General features: G+C 41.0%; 1 protein-coding gene across 2 annotated transcripts in view; it reads right to left on the bottom strand.

Moving 5' to 3' along the window:
- Nucleotides 1-14384, bottom strand: part of mdga2a (MAM domain containing glycosylphosphatidylinositol anchor 2a) — a 183712-nt gene that overhangs the window by 138545 nt on the left and 30783 nt on the right. Inside the window, exon 3 of one of the 2 annotated variants that reach the window (XM_017476272.3) lies at nt 8828-9020. In XM_017476272.3, coding sequence (XP_017331761.1) covers nt 8828-9020 — 193 coding nt within the window. The remainder of the gene's footprint in view (nt 1-8827; nt 9021-14384) is intronic. The other variant, XM_017476274.3, reaches the window with a different exon arrangement.

Here is a 14384-nt window from a genome sequence, read left to right as displayed (position 1 = left end):
GAATTGAGTTATATTGTACTGTATGTGTGAACTGATCAAAATTAAGCCAAATATTCAAACATTTTATATATTAATTTGCTAAATGAATAATGTAAATGTAATTTAAACATGTGGAAACATTTATCAAAATGTGGGTTGTTACAGAAAAAGCATATTCACAAGGTGGTTTACACATCCTGATTATCACAGATACTCAGAGGTGAGTAGTAACACATTACATTTACTTTGTTACATTTACTTCTGTCACATAAAAGTAGGTGCCGGACAGAAGCAAGTGCAGGTAAGGCAGTTTAATCAAACAATAAGGAGTACAAACGATCAGGCAGAAAACAAAGTCCAAGGCAGGCTAGGGTCAAACAATCAGGCAGACAGGCTAAACTAAGCAGAGCAGAGCAGAGAATCTGAGTGTAATACTTCGCGAAGTCATAGTGTTCAAAAGGTCTCTTATATAGCTTGGTTGTGAGTGCTGTGAATAGGATGTAGGTGTGCGTGATTAGAGTGAGTGTGAGTGTTCTGGAAATTGCAGTCTTTGGCGGCCATGTTTGTAGGCCATGCAGGATGAGAAATGTAGTCACTGGTTTGCTGTGATATGACAACTTCAGTAACTTTTTGAAATAAAATTAGTTAACTGGCCATACTTATACTCTTACTCAAGTTAATTTTTAATCACAGAAATGTACTTTTACATCCCTACATTCGGTGCCATTTCTGTTACTGTTAAATATTAAATAATATATGTAGTTTTAATAATTAGTTTAAATGACATATAATGAGGTCGCGAGCCTCACGATGCACTGCAGTGGTCTGACACAACAACCGCTCACACACAGTTCTCCATGTGGTCTAAAATTCAGGATTTTCCCTAGATTACCCTTGATTTTTCCTTGATTTTCCCTTGATCAGATCAAGACTAACTTGAGTAGTCTTCTCATCCATCCATCCAACTTCTATACCGCTTATTCTCTTCAGGGTCACTTCAGGGTCACGAGGTCAGGGAAACTCGGAGCCTATCCCAGGGAGAATCGGGCACAAGGTGGGGTACACCCTGGACAGGGTGCCAAACCATCGCAGAGCACATTCACATACACATTCACACACCCATTCATACACTACGGACACTTTGGACATGCCAATCAGCCTACCATGCATGTCTTTGGACTGGGGGAGGAAACTGGAGTACCCAGCGGAAACCCCCGCAGCACGGGGAAAACATGCAAACTCCTTGTCTTCTCATTGTATATTTTATTACTCTTACTCAAATAATTATTAATATTATTACTTTTACTTTCCACCCCATATTTATCCCCACTGAACAGTTGCTCTATGATGGTTCAGCTCTACCTGACCAGCTGACCTACATGTTGGAGGTGTGAAAAGGAAGGTGAGAAAATGTCTTGGCCATAACAATAGAAGGAATTATCCACATCCAACTGCGCAAATGGCCCATAACCCTAGGCCCACACAAACCCGAAGTGTGGAGACCATTCCACTGAACTACCCAAAAGATATTTAAAATGAAACTGCATGAAAAGTTTACAAAAACAAGAGACTGACAGAAAATCCAGAGACCCTATTTGCAGACCTCCATATGTATGCAGCACCAGCAACCTGATTTTTTTCATGAATAAACCCCCTGCATGCCACAGAGCCATAATTTCAAACTTTCACTCTGCTGAAAGAAAAGGCATCTGTGGGGGTTTCCAGCTAAAAATAAAAATAAAAATAGCAGGACACAACAAATGTCAGCATCAACATATAATGTGTAAAATGTCAATAAAATCCTCATAAACCCATATTTTATTTACAACAGAACATAGAAAACATATCATATGTTTAAACTGAGGAAATGTACCATTTTAAGGGAAAAATATAAAAATATCTAATTATTATATATAATAAATATAAAACTATAATTGTTGGAATTATATGAATGAATGACAACTTTCTAATAGGCATGGGCCTCCAGTCACTGTTGTTCACGTGGAATTCATTCAGTGTAACTTTCTACAGTGACAAAAAAAATCCCATCCATCCATCCATCCATCCATCCTCAACCGCTTATCCGTTATCGGGTCACAGGGGCAGCAGCTCCAGCAGGGAACCCCAAACTTCACTTTCCAGAGCCACATTAATCAGCTCTGACTGGGGGATCCCGAGGCATTCCCAGGCCAATGTGGCGATATCATTTCTCCACCTAGTCCTAGGTCTTCCCCGAGGTCTCCTCCCAGCAGGACGTGCCTGGAACACCTCCCTAGGGAGGTGCCCAGGGGGCATCCTTACCAGGTGCCCGAACCACCTCAACTGGCTCCTTTCAACGCAAAGGAGCAGCAGCTCTACTCTGAGTTCCTCTCAGAGAGCCAAGGTTCTCACCCTATCTCTAAGGTGTGAGGGTCATGGACCGATGATGCCATCAGGACCACATCATCTGCAAAAAGCAGCGATGAGATCATCAGGCCACCAAACCACAACCCCTCCCCACCATGACTACGCCTCGATATCCTGTCCATGAATATCACAAACAGGATTGGTGACAAAGCACAGCCCTGGCAGAGATCAACCCCCACCTGGAACGAGTCCCACTTTTTGCCGAGAATCCGGACACAGCTCTCGCTTTGGGTGTACAGCGATTGGATAGCCCTAAGAAGGGAACCCCTTACCCCATATTCCCTCAGCACCTCCTACATTAAACCCCTGGGGACCTGGTCATACGCCTTCTCCAGATCCACAAAACACATGCAGACTGGATGGGCATACTCCCAGGCTCCCTCCAAGATCCTTGCGAGAGTAAAAAGCTGGTCCATTGTTCCACGACCAGGACGGAATCCGCATTGTTCCTCTTCAATCTGAGGTTCGACTATTCGCCGAACGCTCCATTCCAGCACCTTGGAGTAGACTTTAACAGGGAGGCTTAGAAGTGTGAAACCCCTATAATTGGCATACACTCTCTGGTCCCTGTTTTTGAACAGGGGAACCACCACCCCGGTCTGCCACTCCTTGGGCAGTGTCCCCGAGTTCCACGCAATGTTAAAGAGGCATGTCATCCAAGACATCCCCTCCACATCCAGAGATTTTAGCATTTCTGGGCGGATCTCATCAATCCCTGGGGCTTTGCCACTGTGTTTGACTAGGTTTGACTACCTCAGTGACCTTCACCAGGGAGATTGACGACGATCCCCCATCAGCCTCCACCTCTGCCTCTACCATAGAGGGCGTGTTAGTCAGATTCAGGAGTTCCTCAAACTGTTCCTTCCACCTCGTAATTACCTCCTCAGTTGAGGTCAACAGTGTCCCATCCTTACTGTACACAGCTTGGTTGGTTCCCCATTTCCCTTTCCTGAGGTGGTGGATGGTTTTCCAGAAACACCTTGGTGCCGACCGAAAGTCCTTCTCCATGTCCTCTCCAAACTTCTCCCACACCCGCTGCTTTGCCTCTTTCATGGCAGAGGCTGCAGTCCTTCAGGCCTGTCGTTACCTTGCAACTGCCTCTGGAGTCCTCCGGGATAACACATCCCGGAAGGCCTCCTTCTTCAGTCAACGGCTTCCCTGACCACCGGTGTCCACCATGATGTTCGAGGCTTACCGCCCCTTGAGGCACCTAAGACCTTGAGACCACAGCTCTCCGCTGCTGCTTCAGCAATGGAGGCTTTGAACATTTCCCACTCATGCTCAATGCTCCCAACCTCCACAGGGATGCCAGAAACAACTCAGCTGGAGGTGTGAGTTGAAGATCTCACGGACAGGGGTATCCTCCAGATGTTCGCAGTTCACCCGCACTACCCATTTGGGCTTTCCAGGTCTGTCCAGAGTCTTCCCCCACCCCTTGACCCAACTCACCACCAGTTGACAGCTCTGCCCCTCCCTTCACCTGAGTGTCCGGAACATGCGGCCTCAGATCAGATGATACGATTACAAAATAGAAGCCCCACCAGATCTAACTGGTAGCGCTCCACCTCCCGCACAAGTTCAAGTTCCTTCCCCCACAGAGAGGTGACATTCCACATTCCCCAGAGCCAGCCTCTGCCTCCCGAGTCTGGTCTGTCGAGGCCCCTGACCTTCACTGCCACCCATGTAGCAGCGCACCCGACCCCCACGGTTCACCCCATGAGTGGTGGGCCCATAGGGGGGTGCCACATTGCTTTTTCGGGCTTTGCCCGGCTGGGCTCTGTTGCAAACCCGGCGCTCGCAGTCAGGCCCTCCTTCTGGGCCTGGCTCCAGACGGGGGCCCCGGGCTTCCTCCGGGCAGGGTAACTCCTCTCTTTGTTTTCTTCATGAGGGTTTCTTCAAACCATTCTTAGTCTGGCCCCTCCCCTGAGACCACTTTGCCTTGGGAGGCCCTACCAGGAGCACAAGGCTCCAGACAACACAGCCCTCAGGTTCATAGGGACACACAAACCTCTCCACCATGATAAGGTGACGGTTCCAGGAGAGGTCACTCATTTAAAAAACAGCTAGTTGAGCTGAGGCTCAAACCCCCGTTGTTGGCATAATAAGCCTTTATGTTATCGCTGGAATAATATAACACACATACAATACCACCTTAATTTAAATACTATAGTTATTGTATCTGGACTACAAGACTCAATCATGCTTACTTTATATTTTATATAATCTTGTAATTAGAAACTTGTTTAAATTAGGTTTTTAATAAGTTTTGATGAAAAACGTAATATTTTTATGTGAACCATTAGACCACACATTACAATTTTATTGTACTGTGTTCAGCTACAGTATGTTGTTCCATGCGCCACCTGGTGGTTATTGTGTGAAGTACAACAAATGAATTTGAATTCTTAGAACCGTGCCTGCAGTATGCCGTGTGATCACATGTGACGAATCGCGTGGTACTGTGTGAAAAAACATGTATTCTTAAAGGCCACATCTGTGGGGTACAGATGACACCACATCTGTAGGGTACAGATCAACACCTAATGACACATGACTGGAAGAAACAAACAATTCAAATACAGGTTCAGCATTGGGCTGAGGTACAGAAACACTGGACAAAACATCCGTGGTGTTAACCTTCTTAAGTGAAGCCTGCTGTCTCTTACCTTTGCGCTTAAACACTGTGCACGTGGCAATTAAGTGACCTTGCTCATGACAATACAAGCAGTCACGAGTTTCAGAAGGGGAGCCAGGGGGTGTGTGAGTCTGGGGAGGGTTATTGGATGACTTTAATGTGCGCAAGGACACATCCTTACAAGAAGCAGGGGCACTGAACACAGTTTTGTGGGTTAATACAAACTCATCGGCTAAAATGGCAGCTTTAGACAGAACATCAATCTTTTGCGCATTCAAATACACTACTGGTCAGGAAGGCAAGACTTAAATTCCTCCAACAACATCGGCTATTTAAGCTGTTCAAAAATCTTCACACCGCTTGCTGAGCAACATTTAACGAACAAGGATTTTTCCTGAGTTAACTCAACATAAGTCTGGCTGGCTGATTTAACAGTTTCTAAAACTACCTGTAAGCTTCAGGCACGCGAGCATATGCACGGAGAACAGTAGCATTAACAACCTTGTAATTTAAACTCTGTTATAGAATGAGGGCTGAGCAGGATTTTTGTGCTTTACTTGACAATTTGCACTGCAATAAAAGTGCCCACAAACTTTTAGGCCAGTTTAGCGTAGTAGCTATTGTCTCAAACACAGAAAAATATGCATCAACTTCATCCTCTCTAAAAACAGGCACTAAACCAACATGTCAGCTAACATCAAAAGCAGGCTGACTTACCGGTGAGGACTGGATTGGAGCAAGAGGTGACTCCAGCACACTGGGGACTTCAGCTCCAACATTAGCAGGGGAGCATGCTACAGAAGAGCAGAACGTCCATGGTCGAGGCACTGGCTTTCAACTCTGACCAACCAGGTTGAGTTTCATTCCCTCAGTGTCCAACTCCCTCTCCTGAACATGCAGCAACTGCATCTGATACTTTTGCCACTTAATTTCCAACTTCAGCTCCTTTAGAGCGAGCTAACATTAAGCTTTTAGAATGGCCTTTCCAAAGTCCTGATCTCAAACCTATCAAAAATTTGTGGACTGTGCTTAAAATTCGAGTCAGAGCCAGAAAACCAACAAATGTCACTGAACTTTACCAATTCTGCCAAGAAGAGTGGTCAAATATCCAACCAGAATTCTGCCAGAAGTTGGTTGATGGCTACCAAAAGCGTCTGCTTGAGTATATATACATAATGTTTGATATTTACAAAAATAAAAATATGTGACTATATACAAATCTAGACAGCTAACACATATCAAAGGGCAGATCAAGCTTCTGAGCTCCCGACTCTGGTCAAGAAAGGCACAGTTCAAAAACCAGAATAATCACAAGGAAAATACGCCACAAACTAACAAGCACAACCCAGAGGCAAAACAAGTGAGCATCAGCAAAACAAAGCTGACAAAGCACTGGCTTCTGTCACCATTAAATACGACAGCCCATTGATGATGTCATCTTTGGGGCAGAAGCAGCACACAAAGCTTTAGGATGGAAGCAGCACAAAAAGCCACTTATTGAATTTAATTTCTACTGTGGAAGTCACAAAAGCAAACTAAGTGCCAAGCATTATAGAACAAGTGTGACCGTTCTACTATAGCTGCAGAGATGATAGAAGAGATTTGCAAAATACAGCTGATTTAGCTGCCATTGAGAGAATTATTTGAATTGTTAAAGAACAAGGTCAAGTGGTAATCAGAACAGTCTGTACTTCACTCAAGCTTCCCATGTAAGTGCTCTGTTTTGCAATGTTTACGGTAACTACAGTTCGAAAAGTTCAATAGTGAATATTTTTCACTATACCAGTGAAGTATGACCTATGAATAATATTATATCGTATATTTTTAATCAACACATACAAGGAGTTACATTTACATCTGGTGTGAACAATATGAAATGAGGAGGATGGAGAGAAGTAATATGTATTCCTATAATATTATTCTTTGCTGAATGTAATTCATATTGAAAACAAGAATTACAAACTGAATGTTTAAATATGTAAGAAGGTAAGTCCTGTGGAGATGAATATTGTAAGACCATGAGCCTAGTTGCCCAAGTGAGCAACATTCTCCAGTCTGAAACTGATGTGTAGATGGGATGGCTTCTGCCTATACTCAGTGTCTTCATTACCAAGCTTGACCATACTCCAAATACTGCAGGGCTCTGGTGGATGCCCTTCAGGAAAGACTGTAGAGGTGCTTTGGTAAAATGCTTGCAGAACCAGAGTTGACTGCTGCTGCAATGCTTAATCCAAAAATCAAAACATCCTGGATTAGGCATGAAATATCCTCAAATTAGGTACATCTTTTAATAAACATTGTTTTGGTTTTTTTTGGTGTTTTTTTTTTTTTTTTTTTTTTTTTTTACAAATGTAATTACTGCCAAACAAATGTCTTTAATAAGAATAAGTAAAAATAATAAATAGTCATTTGTATTCACATTAAGTTGATCAAGTGTTTTCTTCCAAATAAGGTCTGGACTACGTTTGGTAGAAGTAAACACATCCTAGTCACCAACTGATGCCTCCAACACCTCTGATGAAGACTTCCTTGCAAGTATGAAAAACACTCAATTAGAGGCATAACGTGCTTGCAACGTTGATCACAAAGACTTTTGAAGTCCTTCCCAGCATTGTGCAAGTAATCTTTAAGGATGAATACTACCTTGCCAGCCTCAGCTGCTTGTGAGAGGCTGTTTAGCACAGCTGGAATTATTCTCAGTCCTCTGAGAGCAAGACTGAACACTGAAGTTCTACTGAAGTTGAACAAAAGAATGTACAGCTTTGTCTAAACATCCAGTATGATGGTGTACTGCAGTTTTATTTTTTCTGTGCTTTTTATTGATGTTATAGTTTTGCCCCATGTGAGGCAGGTTTGTCAAGAATATACAGGGTTGAGAGCGATGATGAAAAACCCAAAAACAACAATCAGTGACCTCACCAACAACCTCCACAGGGCAGGGGTTTAGGGATCACAATTCATCATTCAAAGACTTTGAGAGCAGAAACGTAGAGGACATACCACAAGATGCAAATCCCTCATCATCAGTAAGAATCGGAAAGCCAGATTGGAATTAGCAAAGAAATACAGAGATGTACCTGTACCAAAGTGATGTCAAAATCAAAGTGTAGAGAAAGAAAGGATTTGCTCAACATCCAAACATACAAGCTCATCTGTGAAACATGGTGGAAGCAGTGCCATGGCTTGGGCTTGCATGGCTGCTTCTGGAATAGGCTCACTAATCTTTATTGATGTAACTCATGAAGGTAGCAGCAGAATGAATTCAGAAGTTTACGGGAATATTTTGTCTGCCAATTTACAAGTGCATTCAAATTAATCGGAGAAACTTTATCATACAGCAAGACAATGATCAAATACACACTGCCAACTCAACTTTATCAGGGACTCGACTTTATCAAGGACTTTATCGGGGGAAAAGGTGGAAGGTTTTAAACTGGTCAAGTCAATCACCACAGCTTAACCCAGTTGAGCATGCATTTCATCTCCTGAAGAGGAGACTGAAGGGAAAAACCCCCCGAAACAAGTGGAGTCAATCAACCAAAATGTATTTGGTGTCCAAACTTCGCTCGTTGAGTTTTAAACTATCTGTTGAGTATCTAAAATACAAGGAAAGCTTATATCTAGCTGTGCAAAATGCATGAGGCAAAATGTATGCACTAATCAAACATTTGACTCATATGCAGGAAGGAGAGATATGTCAGCAATGTGCCGTTTGTGTGTGTGTGTGTGTGTGTGTGTGTGTGCGTGTGTGTGTGTGTGTGTGTGTGTGTGTGTGCACGCAGATGTACATGTGTGTTCTTGGCTTACAGGTAGAGGGTAACTCACAATAGACGTCCACTCGAATGGACTTAATGGCAGGGGTGCCAAGGCCATTCTCTGCCTTGCAGTAGTAACGGCCACCATGGTGCCTCTGGATGTGAGTAATGCGCAGAGTCTCATTGAACACGCTGGACTCATGAAAGCGATCTGCAGCACTGCCCGCTGTCTTGGTCCATCGTATCTGCAAAAAAGTTAGAAACACAAAAAAAACTCATTACCCCTTATATTCTAAAATATCATTACCCCATATATTCTAAAATAGTTTAGCTTTAGCTCAGTGTAGAACCATGTGTGTGGGGGGGGAGGTTGGCAAGGACTATGCAGGCAAGTGAATTATGAAGCTTTGGGTTTCTTTTATTTTTCCCTTATATATCTAGCATGAGCTAGATTTCCAGCACATTTCGCATAAACTTCAAAGAAAAATCAAGAGACCAAACAGTTCATTTCTTTTCTCACATTCAAGTTCAAACTCTAGTTCAAGTTCAAGTGTGTGTTGTGTCGGCTCTGCTAGGTCCGGCTCTCTCAAGTTCACAGCTTCCATTTAAACGAAAAACAACCATATAAGTAGGCTTCCAGTAATATCTCACATGTGAGAACAATCATTCATTACCTGCTGGTTCAGCCAACACTCAACCACACCTCTGCTGCCACCCACCCCCACCGCTCGACTCAATTCAATCAAATTTTATTTGTATAGCACTTTTAACAGTGGACAGTTTCCCAAAGCAGCTTTACAGAAATATATACATTCAGGATATACATTTTAAATGTATGAGTTTATCCCTAATGAGCAAGCCAGAGGTGACGGTGACAAGGAAAACTCCCTGAGACAATATCAGGAAGAAACCTTGAGAGGAGCCAGACTCAAAAGGGAACCCATCCTCATCTGGATGACAATGGAAAATTCCCTTTTATATCTGTTTACTACATGGTCAAATAGTGCTACTGTGTAACCAGGAAATTCATTACAGTTTTCACATGAAGTCTGTTTTGTTGAACTTATCTACTGTTCATCGATGGATACTTGAGTGCAAAACTGTTCGTGGTAACTGCAGTCCTAAAGCTATCATAGCAATTGTAATTATCTAATTGACAGCATCCAAACATCTCAGTTCACCACAACACTATGAGCCCATGAGCCCTCCAGATCTGCTCCTTTATGTGAGAAAAAAACTATTCACAAACCTTTTGACATATTGGAAGGCTGTTCCATAACTGTGGGGCTTTGTAAAAGAAAGCTCTACCCCATTCACTATATATTCACTATTCGAGGTACCACAAATATCCTGCACCTTTTGATCAAAGTAGGCATGGCAGATTATAAAAGACCAAAAGTTCACTCAGGTACAGTGGCACGAGACCATTCAGAGCTTTATAAGTCAGTAGTAGTATTTTATAATAAATGTGAAATTTGACTGGGAGCCAGTATCAGTGTGGATAAGACAGGGGTGATGTGGTCATATCCTCTGGTTCTAGTAAGGACTCTTGCAGCTGCACTCTGGCCTAACTGGAGCTTGTTTATGCACCTACTGAAACAGTCAGACAGTAAAGCATTACAATAGTCCAACCTAGAGGTAACAAAAGCATGAACTTGGGCTGCTCTCTGGACAGTTTTGAGGTGATGATGGAAAAGAGGACACTCAAAAAACTCAAAGCTTTCTCTAACCCCCTCTAGGATGTGTACCTCTAATCTTCTCAGTCAGAGTACTAACAAATACTAATATACACTTATCACAAATAAAGCTACTACTAACAAAAGAGGAAGAATGACTAAACATCTTGTAATCAACACACTAAACAAGCTGAATGTTTGCCATGTTGAATTTTAGATGTATCTTAGTCAAAGCAAAAAAAAAAAAAGGATTCTTCAAGAAAATTATAAAGAATATGTAAAATGAATTTATATGAAGCAATAGCACAAAATTATAGATGAAAAAGAGAAAAACAGTATAATTTAATCACTGACAGGTGAGAAACTCCTGGCAAATGTTTTGAAAACAGGAACTATCACAGGAAATCTGTGTTAACAACCTGTTGTTAATGTGACTGACATGTCTTCCCTGACCTCTATACATACAGACAACATGAATTGACACTACGGGTATGTCACCTGGAAGAGAAATCAGCATACTGTAATGTTCCCAAGGGCTCAGACACACTCTTGTGAGTGTGCATGCACTGTCTACATGCTGATTGTATGCATACAAGTAGGAAAATTTCAGCATGGTTATGACTGTCTTTTTTCTAGCTACTGTCCCAAAAATAAAACGTTAATTTTGGGTTTCTCAGTGACTATCATTTGTTGATTCTTCTATTTCTTGAGGACATGTTTTCTTGTTTTCTCTCAGGAAACACAGCAGATGCTTTTCACCAAAGTCAGTGTGAAACTGTAAACTTCTAATTCATTGTTGTTTATAATTTTAGTCTCTGTTTGTTTTGGATATGAGCAGAAAAATCATTTCCAGTGTACAGAACAGCAAACAGAATAGAGTACAGAATAACTTGATAGGGAGAAAAAAAGAACATACTGAAAGTGAACACTCAATTAGCCAACCATCCAGATAAGTTAAGCAAATTGCCTATTCACTTGCTTGGCCTTGTAAGCCCTGAGTGATACTTCCTCTTCATCCGAGTGATATTCTTCATCATGTACAACAAAGTAAGCCTAACTACGATGCTCAGCTCTGGCAGGGTGAATTGGATAGCAAATCGCCAAACTTCACCTCAGTCCAACCAACCATTAACAGCAATATTAATGAGGAATTAGAAACATTTCAGCTTCTGAATATAAAAATATGGCAGATTCACCTCTGTGTTGTCTCCTTTCTGGAATTAATCAACTTTGAGGCGTAACTCCATTTTATGCTTTGCTAAGAAACAAAGAGAGACTTGTTTACACACATATTGGGTGTTAGTTAGAAATAACAATATATTCTAATTCTCTGAATCCTTCATGCCTGTGTGTATCTTGTTCAACTAAGGTTGAAATAAAGGTTCTTAAACTCCACAATCCACATTTTTTAGCAGTTCATGCAGGTATGTTCCAGTTCATTTATGGATGGAAATCATCATATAATATATACATATGAGATATCACAAATAAATGTTTCCCACTTTATATTAAAGGTTTTCACAAATCTAATTTTTTGATGAAGTACAGTGCATCCAGAAAATATTTACAGCACTTCACTTTTTCCATGCATTGTTAACTGTGGGACCTTATATAGACAGATGTGTGCCTTTACAAATCATGTCCAATCAACTGAATTTACCACAGGTGGACTCCAATCAAATTGTAGAAACATCTCAAGGATGATCAGTGGAAACAGGATGCACCTGAGCTCAATTTTGAGTGTCATGGCAAAAGCTGTGAATACTGCGAATACTGTGAATACATGTACTTTTTTGTTTTTTATTTTTAATAAATTTGCAAAGATTTCAAACAAACTTCTTTCATGTTGTCAATATGGGGTATTGTTTGTAGAATTTTGAGGAAAATAATGAATTTAATCCATTTAGGAATAAGGCTGTAACATAACAAAATGTGGAAAAAGTGAAGCGCTGTGAATACTTTCCGGATGCACTGTATGTTCATGCCAAGGTTGACCATTACTTATACAAATATAAATAAATGAATGTTTAAATGTTATATATATATATATATATATATATATATATATATATATATATATATATATATATATATATATATATGTGTGTGTGTGTGTACACACATACACACACACACACATATACATATATATATATACACATATATATATATATATATATATATATATATATATATATATATATAGAGAGAGAGAGAGAGAGAGAGAGAGAGAGAGAGAGAGTGTGAGAGAGAGACATATATAGATATATACTCAGCAAAAAAAAAAGAAACTGGAGACTGTATTTTAAAGATAATTTTGTAAAATCCAAATAAGCTTTACCGATCTTTATTGGAAAGGGTTTAAGCAATGTTTTTCATGGTTGTTCAATGAACCATAAACAATTATTTCACATGCATCCATGGAACAATATTTAAGACACTAACAGGTTATAGGCAGTAGGCAATTAAGGTCACAGTTACAATAACTTAGGACACTTAAGAGACCTTACTAATGACGCTGAAAAACACCAGAAGAAAGATGCTTAGGGTGCCTGCTCACCTGCGTGAACACTGCGTGAAGGCCTGCTGCAGGGAGGCATAAGGACTGCATATGTGGCCAGAGCAATAAACTGCATTGTCTGTAATGTAAGACGACTAAGACAGTGCTACAGGGAGACAGGAAGGACAGCTGATCGTCCTTGCAGTGGCAAACCACGTGTAACCATGTGTCCCCCTAGATGTGATCAAGAACTTCCAAATGCCTTGGTGGAAGAGTGGGGTAACATCTCACAGCAAGAACTGACAAACCTGGTGCAGTCCATGAGGATGAGATGCACTGTAGTACTTAAAGCAGCTAGAGACCATACCAGATACTGACTGTTACTTTTTATATTGAGCCTTTGTTCAGGGACTCATTATTCCATTTATGTTTGTCAAATGTCTGTGAAGCTTGTTCAGTTTATGTCTCAGTTCTTGAATGTTTTTATATTAATACAAATATTTACACGTTAAGAAATTTGCTGGAAATAAAAGCAGTTGAATGTGAGAGGACGTTTCTTTTTTTGCTGAGTATATATACACATACAGAGTACAGATAGTTCAATTAACTAGGTCAGTCAATTAAGCATTCAAATTAGCATTTGAAAGCAGTGATCCAAGACCAGTCTGCCAAAATATTGGTGCTGGAAGATACAGAACCTCACACATGCAAAGTATTCTGAGATATTATCATGTCTGTATCATCATCATTGTTACTGATTACTGCTGTGATCCTCAGCCCACAACATTAAGCACATATCCTCACTCATAGTCACTTGATTATTAATGGCACTCGCTGGTTTACAATCATATTACTCCCTTTAAAAAATCTTGAATCTCAGAGTTACTTTGCAAATTTTTGCTCCATCCTTCCACCTGCCTGTTTTGATTAGCGTTCTTTTTTTATTATTCTTGACTAGCTTATGCCTGTTTCTCAATTGCCTGACCATATGCCTGCCGAAATGAGTATTATCTAGCCCTTTTATTTGCTATATTACTTTAAATAAAACAGAAAAACATGCATCTGTCTGTCCATTTCAAGATAGGAAGTATTAATACAGCAGGCATCTACAGCAAAATCCCTCAAACAGTGTACTCTGCAATCAGTAATGGCAAATAAGTAAATCCATTGACAGTTTGTGACAAGCAAGAAAAACACACAAATAAATCACATAAAGTTTAATCATAAGAAGGAAGGTGTGCCATCCATCCATTTTCTGTACTGTTTATCCTACAGGGTAACGGCGAACCTGGAGTCTATCCCAGAGGCCATGGGGCACAAGGCGGAGTACACCCTGGATGGGATGCCAATCCATCGCAGGGCACAATCACATACACATTCACACACCCATTCATACATTACAGACACTTTGGACATGCCAATCAACCTACCAT

This window comes from Ictalurus punctatus, chromosome 9, assembly GCF_001660625.3.
Source record: "Ictalurus punctatus breed USDA103 chromosome 9, Coco_2.0, whole genome shotgun sequence".
NCBI classification, from domain to species: domain Eukaryota; kingdom Metazoa; phylum Chordata; class Actinopteri; order Siluriformes; family Ictaluridae; genus Ictalurus; species Ictalurus punctatus.
The sequence above is the reverse complement of the archived record's forward strand: the minus strand, read 5'-3'. Positions and strand labels throughout refer to the sequence as shown.